Source organism: Sus scrofa, chromosome 13 (genome assembly GCF_000003025.6).
Source record: "Sus scrofa isolate TJ Tabasco breed Duroc chromosome 13, Sscrofa11.1, whole genome shotgun sequence".
Taxonomy (NCBI): domain Eukaryota; kingdom Metazoa; phylum Chordata; class Mammalia; order Artiodactyla; family Suidae; genus Sus; species Sus scrofa.
In genome coordinates, this window is record NC_010455.5 from 129980310 (window position 1) to 129997674 (window position 17365).

The window sequence follows — 17365 nt, forward strand, 5'->3', positions numbered from 1 at the left end:
GCCAGCTTAGGAGAATGTGACCTGTCCTGGGCTACTGAAAGGCCTCTTCAAGAAGCGATGACTGTTGTGGTTCAGCAGGTTACGAACCCAACTAGTATCCATGAGGATGCAGGTTCCATCCCTGGCCTCGCCCAGGATCTGGCGTTGCCATGAGCGGCGGCGTAGGTCACATGTGTGTCTCAGAGCTGGTTTTGCCATGGCTGTGGTGTAGGCCTGCAACTGCAGCTCTAATTTGACCCCTCGCCTGGGACTTCCCTATGCCGCAGGTGCAACCCTTAAAAAACAAACAAACGAAACCAAAAAAAAAAAAACATGCTGACTGGATTGAGCTGAGATGCTCTAGGGAAACAGAAGTTAAGGCGTTGCATGGGTGTGTGGGAGGAGGGATGGGGCATTCCAGCCAAGGGCCTCAGTGGCGGGGATGTGGTATTTCCAAAGAACTGAAAGGCTGGTGTGACTGGAGCCAAGACAGTGAGAACAAAAGTTGGAGGTGGGACTTGCAAAGGCTTTGGCCTTGAGGCCTCCTAATCATATTCAGAATGTTTAGATTTTTATTTTCAGAGAGACTGCTATAGCAGTACCAATCTCATAGCCGGTGGACAAGAAATAAACAGTAAGGGAGGTCCCATTGTGGCTCAGCGGTTAACAAACCTGACTGGTATCCATGAGGACACAGGTTCAATCCCTGGCCTTGCCCAGTGGGTTAAGGATCTGGTGTTGCCATGGTGTAGGTCCCAGATGTGGCTCAGATCCTGCGTGGCTGTGGCAGCTGCAGCTCAGATTTAACCCCTATCCTGGGACCTTCCATATGCTGCAAATGTGGCCCCAAAAAGGAAAAAAAAAAAGAAAAGAAACAGTAAAACTGAAGGGGTGGCAGGATGTGAAGCCAGAGATGTAAGCTGAAGCTGGGTCTCCAAACAAAGGCCCAGTAAAATACGCTAAAGGGTTTGACCTTGATGGGTTGCCCCTGAGGGTTAAGGCATGTTTAAAAGATGACTCAGCATGGAGAATGGCTTTAAGGGATGCAAGACAGGAAGCAGAAAACCCCCTGAGATGACTGCAATAACCCAGGAAACAGATGACAGTTATCTGAACTAAGGTTCTGACAGTGGGAAGAGAGAAGAAATCAGAGTCTAAAGGAGGAGGCAGAATAGACCTGCCTCAGTTCTCTTTCTGCCTCAGGGCAGGAGGACAAGAGGGGGCTCAGGATGACACCCCACCCCCCTGCTCCCAATTCCTATCTTGTGCACAATGGTAAAAGGCAGCATGGCTGCTCCAAGTGGGTTTGAAACACAGATCGATGCACTCTGGACACTCAGTTTGTGGCACCTTTGGGTCATCCAAGTGGAACTGTCCAAGGGGCAGCCAAGCAGTCAAGGCTGGGGCACAGGTGGGGAGGCAGCCACAGAGATGGAAAATAGCATCGCAAGAGGCCAGATGCCAGATGATCAGAGAAGTGTGAGGGGAGGGGAGAAGAGAAGAAGCATCACCAAGGGCTGGACAAAGAGACACAAGTCTGCCCCTTACAGGGAGCTGGAGGAAAAGGAGAAAACCAGAATGAGTAGGTTGCCTTAGAAGCTAAGGGAGGAGAATTTAGGAGAGAATGGCCAACAAGGTCAAGTTGGAGAAGGAAAGACAAATCACGGCACCACGTTCTGTTCTGGCTGATCGTAATCCACATGTTTTTCATTGTCCACCCTCTTTGAAGAACTGTACCAACAACACGAAGGTTTTTCCCCACTGTACTCCTACTGCCCACAGATGCCTGGGAGTTCTCGAACATCTCTGTGGAAGGAAGGCATGGACAATGCATGCGTGAATGTTTAGGGAAGAATCAGTAATAAAGGTGAAACCAGGTAAAGGGGTTAGAAATAATCCCCAGGGAAGAGGGCTGGGCGGGCACAGAGGATGGGACCCAGGAGGCAGGAACAGTGTAGGTTGGTCTTGAATGTCACACAGAAAACTCAGAAAGATCATTTCCCCACCATCCTCTTCCCCAAGTACCAGAGATTACAAAGTTCTCTCCCATGAGTTTCTACACTGTCCAGATGGGCTCACTAATCCAGGATGCTCCATCCCCCCTGAGATTTTATTACAGGAAAACCATGAGTGAACAGACTGGGGAGGAGGCGTCTCTGAGGATTCCCGTTCCAATCCTCTACCTTGTGAGCATGTGATTTTCAAGAAGTGATTTCATCCCAACCACTGATTGTGCAGCGTGATGCCAATGTGCTTCAAAGCTTTTAGTCAAATCAACGTGCAAACACCTGCCCTTACGAAGCCGAAGCCGGGAAAATGGGCAGGCTTATTGCCTCAGTGAATTATTCACTTTCCAAAGTAGTCACTCACTGCACTAAAGAAGCAGATCCCTTAGTTCTCATAAAACCCAATGTCTAAATTTTGATTTCAAAGTAACTGTCTTCAGAGTACATTTGGCATCTGCCTTTCACAGAAAAAAGATCAGCTCCCCATTCTCCCCCTGATAGACTATATTAGCACGTCCTAATTAGATGTTCTAAATCTGGAAGGAAATGGCAGGGGGTGGGGGCAGGGGGGAAAGTGCCTTCATAAGACTGCCCTAATTTACGCAGCATCACGGGCCCAGCTGACCTTTATTCAGCCTTAAATTAATCAATTGGCTGAGGCCCACCCTGGTACTTTGAAGAGACCACGGATAAGAGGGTATTTCACACAAAGGACTTTCAATAAACATAAACCACAGCATCAAAAGAATGTTTATCCCGAGGGCTGCCAAGAAAGGCCAAATGATAGAATGAAAAGGCTCTGGACTAGGAGCCAGAGGAATCATTTTAGCAACTGGCTCATAGGACAATCCAACCAAGCCCTTCTCCACTCTGCCCACTGGTCCCTCACTTTCATCCTCCTCCTCGGTGTTCAGGACCACCTCGGGTTTTATACTAGCAACTAGCACTAAGCCAGGCAATGCTGGTGATGGTGTTCAGGTTACAGAAAGGTACACAGGTCTGGGAGCCCCACTCCCTAGGTTTGAATCCAGCCTCTCATCAGCTGGAGCAAGTGACTTGACTGCTACAGTTTCCTCTATCAGTTAAGCGGGAATGGTAGTGCACCCCATCCCAGGACTGTAGTGAGAATTAAATGGATTAACGATTAGAAAGCACTTGGAACAATGCCTGATAAATAGCCGGAAGTTTCCCAATTCCATTATTATGACAGCAACCACTGGTCTGACCTTGAGCAAGTCCCTGTCCACTGTGGGGTTAAATTTCCCCCTGAGCAATACAATGGGGTGGATGAACTCATCTCAGGAAGATCCCCACCAGCTTAACTCCTCTGTAATTCTTGGAATCCTATTACAACTCTCTAAATCCTCCTAAGGCTCTGAGCTCTCAGATCAGCAGCCGAGAGGGAAGGTTCCCCAGGAGTCTTATCAGCCCAGGGAGTTTCAACTCCTCCCAACCATGGGCGGGACCCAGAGTCCCACAGTCCACTCAGCCAACCCCCTTCCTTACAGGAGTTACAGACTATTCAGAGATGAAAATACTCATGGTACCCAGAGCTGTGTAGACAGCACAAATATGAGAAAAGGACACACATCATGGGGGCCAAAAAAAAAAAAAAAATAAAGACAAGAAACAATCAAAAGCAAGCATGACACGCCAAAAATACACTGTGTCCACCAGGCTACTTATTTCGCATCCTTCACCTAATAGCAGTTTCAAAAACTTCGAACTAGGAGTTCCTGTCGTGGGTCAATGGAAGTGAATCTGACTAGTATCCATGATGACACAGGTTCGATCCCAGGCTCGCTCAGTGGGTTAAGAATCCTGTGTTGCTGTGGCTGTGGCACGGGCCAGCAGCTATAGCTTCAATTAGACCCCTAGCCTGGAAATTTCCATATCTGGCCCTAGAAAAATAAAAAATAAAAAAATAAAAGTAAATTTAAAAAAAAAAAAACTTCAAACCTAGAAGGCAGCTCTGTAGCAGGGAAATGTTCGCTACCTAGGGTCACAGGCTTCTCACTTGAAACCCAGGCAGACATACCCCAAGGCACAGACACTCCTGAGTGGACACTCAGGTACAAACACCTTCCCCAGGAAGCACGGTCACTTGCAGGACATATGCCCTCACCTCCGCTCTGCCCAAAAGTAAAATCAGTGTTCACAATGATATCAGTCCCCTCTCCCTTCTGGGCCTCAGTTTCCACTTCTGTAAAATGGAGGAACTCAGGCCACCTACATTTCCAAGTTTCCCAACAGTACTAAAATTGTAGTATCCCATCCATGATTTCCACTTTTCAGGACAAAAGGGCTCCTTTCTTAATGAGGTTAAGAAAAGAAAAAAAAAAAAAAAAAAAAAGAAGGTTCACAGTTATTTGCTATATTCTGTGTTTTCTGCCTGAAGCTAGATTTTCTGGATTCAAAAATCCCACACTACTAACTCTGTGACTTTGGGCAAATTGCTTAAGCTCTCTCTCTGTGCTTTGTATTTCTCATCAGGAAATAAGAATAATACCTTCCTTGTAGAGTTGTTGTTAGGATTAATTTAGTTAATAGACATAAAGTACTGAGAACTATTCTTGGAACATGGTAAACAGTATGTGAGTGTGGTTATTATTATTTTCAGTCAGATAGTTTTTTGTTTTTGTTTTATCTTTTTAGGGCCACACCCGTGGCATGTGGAGGTTCCCAGGCTAAGGATCAAATGGGAGCTGTAGCTGCTGGCCTACGCCACAGCCACAGCAACGCCAGACCCGAGCCATGTCTATGACCTACACCACAGCTCCAGCAATGCTGGATCCTTAACCCACTGAGCAAGGCCAGGGATGGAACCTGTGTCTTCATGGATGCTGGTCAAATTCATTTCTACTGAGTCATGATGGGATCCCCAAATAGTTTTTCTATTCAAGGGGAAAATTTGGGAAACAGTATGCTAGGACTAACACCAACACACACACACACACACACACAGGGTAGATGGAAAACCTGATTTCTAAACGTGATTCTGCCTCCAAACTAGTTATTACAGTAGCGGATGAACTCTGGCCCCTCTCTGGGCCTTAGATTCCAAATCAGAGGGGATAAACTGGCAGCAACAGTTCACCAGCGCAGCCCACCTACCCCCACTCCCTGGCTTTCCTGATCCTGACATCAAGAACCAGTTGGCATTTACCACGCTGCCCACCACTCATTTTCCTCACTGCCCAGTCCCTAGTTCCTAGTGGGCCCCTGGCTCCCCAGCTGGGATCTGGGTGGACCACCCCTTTTCGCAACTGGGCTGTGAGCCCCTTGGGCACCGTATGCCAGCGAGATTGTATCGTTCCAGATCAGAAGAAACACGGCCTGTATGAAAGCAGGCTGCACACACTGAGGGCACAGTTGAAAGAACAAACGGTTGAGTTGTTTTTTTTTTTTTTTTTATTAATCATAATACCAACCACACAAGCAGCTGCTATTAGGAACAGCTGCAGCTGTTAAAAGGCAGATCTTGAAGCAGACTAGAAAAGTGCTTACAAGCTGCATTCCTACAGTGGGCACGTGCGGACCTGCAGCCTACTGCCTGGCTCTTCCTCCCATCCTTGGTGCCTCTCTCTCTGGACCAGAAATCCTCCTTCTTCCATACCCTGAAGAAGGCCTGGGGAAAGGGAGGAGTCTAGAATCTGTGTAAGATTCCACCTCCACCACTTGATGACCCTGAGTGAGTTTCTTCTGTTGACCCTCAGTTTCTTCCTGTATTGAGAGGCACTAATAATATCTACTTCCTATGGTTGTGTGAGAAGTCAAAACTGGATTATGCCTATGAAAATATTTGGTAGACTATGGAGGTCCAGATTAAAAAAAAGGCTTTTCATCTTCCCACGAAAACTGCATCTTGACCCATAAATCATCTAATACAGAATTCACTGTTGCTAGCTTAGGACTATCAGAAGTGAAATCAGAGAATGACATGGCTACAAAGGGACTTTTGAAGACCTGTAACCCAACCTTTCTACACTCTGCCCTTCTCTCCTGGACACTGAATGCTATCAACAAGAGCCTAGCCAAAGGGTGGCCCCACTTGGAAAGCCTCCACTTGCAGAAAATGCACTACATTCCAAAGCAGGCGGACCGTTTCTTCCACTTTGGGCCTCATCTGAATATACACCATTCTTCTTTGTAGAGACCAAATCAGACCTGCTATCATTTAAGCAGCCTTGAAAGCTGCTGTTTTCAAATGTACCTACCCCAGGGCCTTTGCACATACTATTCTATCTACCTGAATATTCTCCCATCAGTCTTCACATATTAGGTTCTTCTTATCCTCCCAGTTCAAATGTCTCTGCTTCCTTCTCTATCAATCCTCACCCCATCCTACCCTGTTAACTTCCATCATAATGGTCTGTGCTTTTTTATTTTAAGCACACATCCTTATTTATCTGCATGCTTAAATCTTGCCAAATTCCCCCAAAGAACATAAGTCCTATGGAGGTAGTCATCTTGCTTCTCTTATTCACCATTCTGTGCTCTTATGATGTAGTAATTGCACCACAGTAATTATACTAGCTCATGGTAGGTGCTCCAACATGTTGAATGAATTTACGAATTAATAAACGAATGCTTAATTCTACACATGCTGTAGATATTCAAATATTCCCAAAAAGAAACAAAAGCCTAAACAAGACTTACACCAACTCCTGCTACTAACTTGACTCACGAATAGGAATCATGTCCTCTTGCGTTGAGGAAAAAATATAAAAAATAAATTGAACAATAGCTCCCATGCCAGCTTTATTCATAGCTGCACTGTCCCTAGTATTCTTACTCTTTATCACGTGCAGAGCGAATTCACAAAAAGGCACTTAAGTGGATGAAAAACAGATAGCTGGAGACAGGGCCTCACATAATGACATACTTATGAATTGTCCTTAAGGAGATCACTTGGCTGGCAAGTAGTCACCCAAGTCCACTGTGATCACTGTCATAGACTCTCGGAATCAGACAGACGAGGTAACAATTGGGCATGGAGAATGCACACCTCCAAGGTATGTCCTGAGCCACAGCACCCTCACAAGCCCCACCCACTATGTACCAGGGAGGGGAGAAAAGTCCCAGAGAGGCATGAGAGCCACCACCCTTGCCTGGTCTGGGAACACAGACTCGCCCCAGCAACCATGAAAGATGTTGGGGGAGAAAAGCCACAAGCTCTTTGCAGGCTGTGAGCTGGAGCAGGAGACACCAGAGATCTGGGTTGAGCTTTGTTTTCTAACCTACCCTATGATCTCCAGCTAAGTCAGATCACCCCCTAGAACCTCAGTAATCCCATCTGTAAATGGAAGTTCCTAGACCCTGCACAACGGTTCTCAAAGGCAGATCCAAGGTATAATACCACACCATACCAGATGCTAATATGTACTGTAATCTATAAAGCACTGTACAAAGATAAATTAAGATTGATGGTAAATAACAGTAAAATATAAGCATAAAGAACTGCTTCAATTCGCATTCCAGAGCAGGCATCCAAATACTTGGAAGTTGACTGGTTAACATATGGAACACCTTCAGGGGAAAGATAAAGATTTATGCTTTCCGTGCATCGTTTAAAGCTCCAAGAGTGGGTATTGCAGGAGGTTCACAAGAACCCTGGATGCCCAGGGAAGAAAAGTCAGGGTCTTCTTACAAGAGGACCTTTCCACAAGTCACCCTGTGCTGCTCTTGGTCAACAAGCTACAGAAATTCCTTGGGACATTTCTTTTTCTTTTCTTCTTTTTATGGCCATACCTGTGACATATGGACATTCCCAGGCCAGGGGTCAAATCAGAACTGCAGCTGCAGGCCTACACCACAGCTACAGCAACAGCAACACTGGATGTGAGCCGCATCTGTGACCTATGCCATAGCCTGCAGCAATGCCAGATCCTTAACCACGGAGTGAGGCCAGGGATCAAACCTGAATCCTTATGGACACTATGTTGGGTTCCTAACCCACTGAGCCACAATGGGGACTCCCCTTGGGACATTTCTTTAACTACTCTATAATAAGTCTTAAGGATGTTATTCTTGGAATCTAGAAAGAAACCCCCCTACTACGTAAGATCAGATCAACATGTTCTTGACTCCAGAGAAGATGTCATAATTTGGCTTAACGACAGGAGCAATCATAAAGACACAATGTCAGAGAGTGCTCAGGCCGCCAATAGAGCCTGAAAGAAAACGCTTCACACAGAAGGTTCTTTTTAAATGAATCAAGTCACCTAACATTCTGTTGGCACCTACTGGGGGCCATGACCCCACAGGGTGCTTGCAAAGAGAATAGTCTATACTGTGGGGAAGAATGTGCTAAGGGGGATAAAAGGGAACCAGGTGTTAGGAGAACACAGAGGAAAGGGAAATTTTTTTCTCTCCTCAGAGAGATGTAAGAAAGCTTCATGAGTCAAGTGGCATTTGAGCTGGAAGAAGAAACCAAAACAGAGATAACATGTCAGAATGCTGACTTGAGAAGCTGCGACTCTTAACTGCCTCTGAGACACAGATGTCTTGACAGGCTGGAAAAGCCTATGGACCCCTGCAAAAAAAAAAAAAAGAAAAGAAAAGAAAAGAAAAAAGTATAATATTTAAAGTAATGATAAAATTACACAGGGCTTCAAAGAAAATTAGTATTAAAACACAAAACACATTTAGGAAATAAAATTTGTGATAGAGTACCATATGTGATTCTTTATTACTGCATTAAATAAAGCCTAGCAGCAAGTCTAACACCTATTATGATGAAGGGTTTTTTGAAATATGCGTATAACATCTATAACGTGAAATGAAAATATCTACTATGGTTTGCTACCTACTTTTGTAATGAAAGGAAGTGCAGTATTTCAGCTGGCGGTCAATAAAAATAAACATGTAATTTTTCCCCATTCAAGTTTTCCCCAATCACAGAATGTGGTCTAAACTCCAGAAAAGTATCTTCTTTGGGAATAAAATATGAATGAATGAGAGTTCCTGCTGTGATGCAGTGGGATGGATGGAACCTCTGTAGCGCCAGGACGTAGGTTCCATCCCTGACCTAGCACAATGGGTTAAGGTATGGGCACTGTGCAGCTACTGGTGGGATCTGATCCCTGGCCCCATAACTCCATATGCCGAAGGGCAAACAGAAACAGGTGAATGAATGAAACTGGGAGAATATCTTTCCCCAGGTTATAGCTTCTTTTCAAAAGTGTAGTAGAGGAGTTCCCGTCGTGGCGCAGTGGTTAATGAATCCGACTAGGAACCATGAGGTTGCGGGTTCGATCCCTGGTCTTGCTCAGTGCGTTAACGATCTGGCATTGCCGTGAGCTGTGGTGTAGGTCGCAGACGCGGCTTGGATCCCGCCTTGCTGTGGCTCTGGTGTAGGCCAGTGGCTACAGCTCCGATTGGACCCCTAGCCTGGGAACCTCCATATGCCGCGGGAGCGGTCCAAGAAATGGCAAAAAGACAAAAAAAAAAAAAAAAAAAAAACACACAAAAGTGTAGTAGATGACACTATATTGATAAATTTACTAAAAAGACACATATCCAATAGAATTATGTATGTAAAATGGTATATATGTAAGCAAGAGTGTGTATAAGCATATTTTATAAACAGATGTCCAGGAAAAAAAATGTACTTTAAATATTAATAGTAAGAGTTGCCATGTGGCTCAGTGGTTAATGAACCCAACTAGCATCCATGAGGATGCAGGTTCGATCCCTGGCCTCGCTCAGTGGGTTAAGGATCCAGCGTTGCCGTGAGCTGTGGTGTAGGTCACAGATGCGGCTCAGATCTGGTGTTGCTGTGGCTGTGGTGTAGGCTGGTGGCTACAGCTCTGATTGGACCCCTAGCCTGGGAACCTCCACATGCCGCCAGTGTAGCCCTAAAAGACAAAAATAATAATAATAAAAATAAATAAGTAGATAAATATTAATAGTAAATAGAATTTGGAGGTGATTTTACTTTCTTCTCTGTATCTTCTATAATTGGAAAATGGGCAAAAATAAAAGCCCAAAAGAGATGAGGTGACTTCTTCAAGGTAATACACATTGCCACACAGTACAAAGCAGAGCTGGTACTAGAATTCAGAAATGTCCTTCTTTCGTACTTGCAGCTTCAGAACTGAATGCACCAAAACACAGGAAGTAGGCATAGTTATTTGCCCAACTTACATATTCAGAAACTGAGACTCAGAGTCCGTTAAGTGACTTGCCCAAAGCCACATAGCAAGGAACTGGAGGAGTTGGGGCTAGAATCCAGCTCTCCTGCCCCTCAAGAGAAGGTAAGGTAGCATCACTGCTGAAAGCAAGGGTTGACATCAACCCGATCTTGGTTAAGTCCCAGCTATGCTACTTAATCGTTGGTCAACTTGGACAAATTTATGAATTTTTCCAATCTTAAGAGTTCCCCACACTTCCTCAAAGGGTTATGGTGTCAATGAAATGGTTCCATGATGTGGAACCCTATTCCAACAGAGAAAACATTTTTTTTTTTTTGGTCTTTTTTGTCTTTTTAAGGCCGCACCTGTGGCATGTGGCTGTTCTGCCAGCCTATGCCACACCCACAGCAACGCCAGATCCGAGCTGTGTCTGCCACCTATGCCACAGCTCACAGCAACGCCGGATACTTAACCCACTGAGTGAGGCCAAGGATGGAACACGCAACCTCATGGTTCCTTGTCGGATTCATTTCCACTGCACCACGACGGGAACTCCCAGAGGAAATGTCCTCATTGTCTCAATCACTATGCCTCCCTGTCTTGGTCTTGGGGTTGGGGAAGGACTCCAGCACTACCTTCCAGAGCCTGCAGACATATCTGCTCATTAGACTCAGCAGCCCAGTTCCAGTTTCAAAAGTCAACTGGGATCAGTCCATTGTACACGCTAGCAGCCCTATTGGACGGGAAAGGCACAGTATCAGGCCTAACATGGGACAGGATGTCAGAGTGCTGAGCGGCCAGTTTGGGGATCCCTAGGGATTCGGACTCAATAGGTCTGAAATGGGACCAGAGATTCCAAATTGTTACAAAACTCCAGGAGAGTCGAAAGAGCTAAGCTTCAATGACAAGTTCCTAGTTGGATATGAGAGACTCCATTTCCATTTTTGTGGATACACAAAAGGGACCCGGCCTAACCCCAAGCCATGTGCATCCAATGGGCTCCCAATAAGGCATCATGGGGAGATCAGGGCTCATCAGGGCTCTTCTGTCATCAAGGGCAGCCACCACCCAGAACCATGGAGGGAGAACTGAAACCAGTCCCAACTCAAAGCAAAAATAAATGTTCAGAGGAACTTCCCTGCCCTAGATGCATCATGTTTTCAGAGCTGGAACAGACTTCAAAGACGACCTTGTCCATTATACAGATCCTATAGCACACTAGTGACCAGACCGCTAAGAACTGCACAAGACTTGGAAGCCCACAAAACGATTCTCAATAAATTCCCTCAATAAAGACTGTTGGATGAAGTCACTGAGGAAAAGTGACATTCAAACACTGGAAAGACAGAGCTTCAAAATGGCCCACTCTGAAGGTACAGGAAATGCCCAAAAATATGACAGGTCCGGCAGCACTCAGAAGCACCACACCACGGGCCTGAAAGGAGACAAGGGCCAGCAAACTATTTGCCTTGAGTGGGTGGGCGAAACAGAAGAGGAAGGGGTCTCCAAAGGCCCATATGAATTAAAGTTTTGCTCACTATTTTATCCTTAGTGCCCTGCATACTGCTTTGCAAACAGTATAACATTCAGTAAATATTTGTTGAATGCATAAAAAAGAGGTAGACAAACAGAGAAAGATAGGCAAAATGAGACCATCCCTGCTCTGGCAGGCTAAGCAGACTACTGAGTATAGCTTTCCCTAGGGAATGGGACCCTTATCATTGTCTGGCCCAAGAGCAATGGAAACTGACTGCCCAACAGTGGACGGAAATCAAGCTTTTGAATCAGACATACCTGGGTTCAAACTCAAACTTGGTATGATCTTGGCATAAGTACTTGATCTCTTTGAGTCTCATGGTTTTATTTTGAGAAGAGGATAATGCTGAAGTTCTCTGGTGGCCTAGTGGGTTGAGGGTCTGCCGTTGTGACCTCTGTGGTGCGGGTTCGTTCCCTGGTCCAGGAATATCCATGTGCCATGGGCATGGCCAAAAAAAAAAAAAAAAAAAAGGTGGGGGGATGATAGCACCTACTTCATCTCTAAGATAGGCATGATATTTATCCTCACAAAGTTTTGGAAGAAAATTACATGAAGTAATAGATTTATACAAAGTAGCTAACACAATGGCCAGTGCACAGTATGAGCTTAACAAACAGCAATGTAAGTTGGAATGAATCATGCCCTCTACCGCCAGAGCCTATATTCTTCTAGTTCACCTTTATAGTCTTTCTGATAGCAAGCTGCAGAAATAATTCCAGTGTAAGTTCACTAGATTTTCTAATAATGCCCACTGCTTTAAATAAATAACAAAATCCTTCAAACAGTCCTTTTCGGGCTACAAAGTAACTTCGAATTCACACAGAACAATTCTGAAACAATGCACTACTACTATGCATTTAACAGATGAAAAAAAAAATAGAGGCCACCTAGCCAGCAAGAGGCAGACTTGGACTGGAACTACAGCTTTTAGCCTTTTATTATAATGACCATCATTTTTTCAACCCAAAATTCTACTGAATGATCTTATTATGGAATAATATACTTAAAGTCAGACTGCTCCAGAACTCACCTCAGATGCTACTTGGATTTAATACTTAGAGCTGAAATAGAGACAAAATCCTAAAAAGAGACAGCATTTAAAAAAAAAAAAATGGATTTAATGCATAGTCTCAAGTAGAAAAAGACTTAGAATCAGGCCAATGTGAGTTTTAGCAGTATCTCTTCCAATTATTAGCCATGAGACTCTGGATGATCCTTAACCCCCGTAAATGTCAATAACTCTTCTGGGTAATGGGAAAACAATACCTATTCCTAAAATGTGTGCAGTTCCAGGCACCGAGAAGGCAGTCAGTAAGTGATAACTACTCTAATGACCACACCATGGTACCAACCATGGGAACTGGAGTGTAAGTGACTGCTTGTTTCCTCCTGGTTTTTCTAGCTTCTCTATCACTCTTGTTCTGCATCTGTTCAATGGGGACACAACCATTCTCCATCCGACCTCACCAGGGAGTGGGAGAGAACAAAAGGGCTGGCAGAGACATTATGCAAATACCAAATATTATTAAAACATTAATGAACTCTGGCAATTTCCCTGAATTTTGAGAAATGGTGTTTATTATGCACTGCCAGCCTCTCCCACAATCTGGGCTCTGAAATATTAACTAGATAATAACAGCAATCATTCTCCTGAAAGACCAAGGTGTAGAGAAATTAGGAGGGACTCCAGACGACTCCTGCAAATACTTGCTTCCAAAGGAATCTGAATCTCTGGACAAGCAGAGAATGTCAGGGCAGACCATGGAGAGCTGGGTGACCACCAGCAGGCTCAGATCAACACCACAGCCTATGCAGAATCCTGCTTCGAGAGGACAGTGGAGTTTCCTAGTGCTGATAGGTCATGGTTGATGACAACCATTGACCTTTTGTATAAAGTTGCCTCTGATTTGGACAAAACAAAAAGGATCTGGGAAGTGGCGGGCAGGGGCGGGGGGTGGGGTGGGGGGGCTTTAGTCCAGGCTAACACTCTCATACAGAGACTGGCTGCCCCTGCCAACTGCCTAAAAATCCAGCTAGCGTTATCCTCAGCTCCATTAAAGAGGTTTGTACTAAATTCCTCTGCCATTTCGTTCCGTGTGAGGGGATGATGTTTCTAAGCTGCTGACAATCCTCAGGTACCATTCAGAAAGAGGCAGAACAAAGCCAAGAAGATTCACTCCCTACAACTCCAGAAATAAGGGCCTGGTGCCACCCCAACAAGCTGAGGGTCATTAAGACACCTCATTCGAATATTCATGAAAGACTCGGGGCTGAGGCAAGTGAAACAAAGTGCAGAGAAAGGAGATTTTGTTTTTTTAAGCCAAGCGAAAATCTGCTTTAGAAAAAGTAAATCCACACAGGGACCCTCACTGTCACCAAACCTTCACTTGTCTAGAGCAACCAGCACCTCATTAAAGGGAAGCAAGGAACTCACAAATGAATGCAGCACCACACACGGGCAAGCTCATTTCGCCATCTGCCTTTCAGTGTCCAAAGGGGCAGGAGGCTTAAATGACATTCTCTTGAATTTTCTCTTCTGCAGGTGGAAACATCAAATTCCCGGGGGTGGGGGGGGCGGGCCCAGAAAGACATCTCTTGCAAGGTCAACTGAGTCAAAAGGAGTAAAAAGGAATTTTCATTTACCTGTCAACACAATGCCATTCATGACATTAAACACAAAATAAATTAAACACCCTGCAATAATTCACCCATCACGTCTGGGTAAAGGCTTTTGTGAAATCAGTGTATCAGCTGTGATGTCAGCACAGAAGTTCCTAATGAGCTGGGCATTTTAACCTACCCCTCCCACAGCCTCTCATGTTCTGTTCCATGACTATCCCAGCTGATGGTGACCCAGTACCCTTTTCTAGTGAACGACCTAGGGCAGGAGATACCCAGAATTGATGTGGGGCTATACCAACACAATGACAGATTTCCATTTATGTCAAAGAGAAAGGCTATGATTAAGCAACTTAAATAACTACCCTGAGCCGTCTCTATCTCCACCCTCCTGACAACCACTGTGCTGGTTTTTAGATCTGGAAGCTTGTAAGCTTCCCTCTGGAAGCCCATCCCACCACCAGAAAAGGCAGGTGTTTAAAGATACACACAGACAGACACACACACACATCATTTAAGTCATCTCAATACTAGCTAAACAGTCGAGAATCTCAACAGAGAGTTTTTCAATCCCATACACAATCTCAGATAAACATGAGAAGTGTGGAGCAAAAGGTAAAATTCAGCCCCAAGTTTTAACATTCTCCATCCAACTTCCCAAAGCATTACTACCCTCCGCAGCCACACTTGGATTGTGGGGAGGAAGAAAACCCAGAAATTAAGGTAGCCTATGATAGAATCTGCAACAGCAGACAGCCGGCTGAAATCCAAGTCGATGGCAGGAGGAAGGCAAAAGCTCTGTCTTCCTCTGGGGTCGAGGACCTTTTTTCAATCCAATTTTCCACTGCCTGGAAAACTGCCTAAGAATGTATTTGTGGAGCGCACAGACACGCGGTGGGGCAGCTCTACACTGGAGTCCCAGTTCTGCGCAATGTTACCCGCTAGGCCACGTACTGCATGGCAGCCAGAGTCACACCGGTGGATCCGCAAGCCACCTCGGAGGCTCCCAGCAGCGGACACTCACACAACGCCTCAGGAGCAATAATCCGAACGACAGGACACCTAGGGAGGGGTTCGTTCTCCCGCGCCTGGCTCAATTATTTTCTTTTTTACAACGTTCAACAATCTGTTGAGGACCTGTAGGTGCTGGGCTGGGGAGTGGGAGAGGAGACATTATTCTACACCCGGACTTCGCTGGTGTTCAAAACCCAAGACACCTCTCTCGGCCAGCGCAGGGACAATACACAAAGAGAAGGGGGCTGGCGCTCCTTGGGGCCAGAGCTCTGAGCACGGTCATTTTCGAGCTGGGAATTAGGAATTCCGAGCTCAGCAAGAACCCTGGCGAAGCACCGGAAATGCTTCCGCCTGCTTCAATGGGAACTCTATTTGCAAATCAAAGTTGCAGGAACTCCGGGCGCCCAGCCTACTTCGGCGGGTTACTAGGGAACACCCAACAAGTTTGGCCAACGGGGGCTCGGCGTGACAGCGCGGCGCCGCAAGACTAGAGAGCAACTTGTCGCTCGGGCGCCGAGCCAGAGCTCCAAGCAGTTCCTGCGCCCCGAGCTCAGGAAAGGACTCGGCGTTGGGAAGGTGCAGGTCCGTGCCTCTGGAGAAAAATCCCTTAATTGAAAGGTGCCGCCGGTTCTCACCTGGACCGCACGGCTTCCAGGGGCTTATCCCCAACAGTGAGATAGTTCACCGCGAACACTTCACCTGCCTACCAGCCCCTCTGTTGAGAAATTAACAAAAGAGCCAGCGAACGGGGGCGAAAAAGGGACCCGGCGCAAAGTATAGTAAGGAGGCGAGGGAAGGCAGCTCAGGTTGCCGCGGAGAAGGAAGGGAAGAGGCGGAAAGAGATGGGTTATACTCAGGCACCCGACTCCGGGAAGGAAACCAAGAAGGAAGGGGCCCGCGAGAAGGGGGAATGGGTTCCAAACCCGCTTCCCATCACACAAACACACAGACACACACCACCTCTCTCTCTTTTTCCTCCTTACCCAGCATGGAAAAGATGAAATCCTTGGCTGTGTGAATCTCCAGTGCTCTCTGGTCGTCGTACTCCCGCTGGTCGTGCTTCGTGAATTCTTGGATGAGTTTGTTCAATTCCTCCACCCGAGCTCCCGACCTGAAATCCAGCTCCGGGAACGCAGGCTTGTTGTTACAGCCCAGGGAGGCTGCCTTGCTGGCGGTGGGAGCCGCCATCTTCATACAAAACGCGCCGAGTAGCAGCTCCGCGGCTGCGGCAGCACCCACCCCCGCCCCCCCACCCAGTCCCCCGTGGGCCTCCTCCCCTCGCCGGCTCCCTGGCTGTGACCCCGGCCCGTGGGCGGGCTGGCGGGCGGGCGTCTAGGCGGGCGGTCCCGGCTGGGTGCGCTTCGGGCGCCCGGGCTTCAGGAGGAGCTGGACTGCAGCGAGAGTGCGTGTGTGGCCCCAACACCCTTTCCTGCGGCCCCAAGGCGGCCCAGATGCTGCAGGTCCCTGCCCTCCCCTGGCCCTCGCTGGCAAAGGCGGTAGCGGTGGTAGAGCCAACCCGAGCCTCCCCGGGCGAGGAAAGTGAAGTGGAAACAATGTGAAATTCACCAGCTCTGAAATCAACAAGCTGCCGGCTCCGGTGTTACGGAGCCAGCACCAGCGTCCCCCATTTAAAGGGACAGCGCACCCAGTGGAAAGAAAAATAAATAAATGACAAAGTCTGCGCGCCTATGCCACTTGCCTATCTGTACCCCGGCAGACGCGAGAGGTGTGGACGTATTCTTTCTCTACCTCCACCCCCTTTGGGGCAGGGCTTGCCAAGCGCGTTCAAGGAGAAAGGAGTCTTCCTCTCATTTTAAGGGCGGTGTCCTGGGCAGGGCATCCCTCTGGGAGCGTTTATATCTCAAGAAACTCCAATGCCTTTCGATTCTGAAGGAACCTGCCTTAAGGAATATAAAAACCAATCTATTGCCCTTTTCTGCACAGATTGCCAAACAAGATAGGATTAAGCGTATTTCCCACCCCCCCCAAAAAAGAGAGAGCGCCCACCCGGTCCGCTATAGACACTCCCATTCGCCGCTAAAGTATCCCTACCTTTGCCTTAGGTAATTAATTTT

At 46.6% G+C, this 17365-nt stretch overlaps 1 protein-coding gene across 2 annotated transcripts in view; it reads right to left on the reverse strand.

The window, feature by feature from the left end:
- Positions 1–17031, reverse strand: part of MB21D2 (Mab-21 domain containing 2) — a 121709-nt gene extending 104678 nt beyond the window's left edge. The window contains exon 1 of one of the 2 annotated variants that reach the window (XM_001925559.6): positions 16274–17031. In XM_001925559.6, coding sequence (XP_001925594.3) covers positions 16274–16484 — 211 coding nt within the window. In that variant the 5' untranslated portion in view covers positions 16485–17031. Of the gene's footprint in view, positions 1–14091; positions 14265–16273 lie in introns of those variants that run through there. The other variant, XM_021070058.1, reaches the window with a different exon arrangement.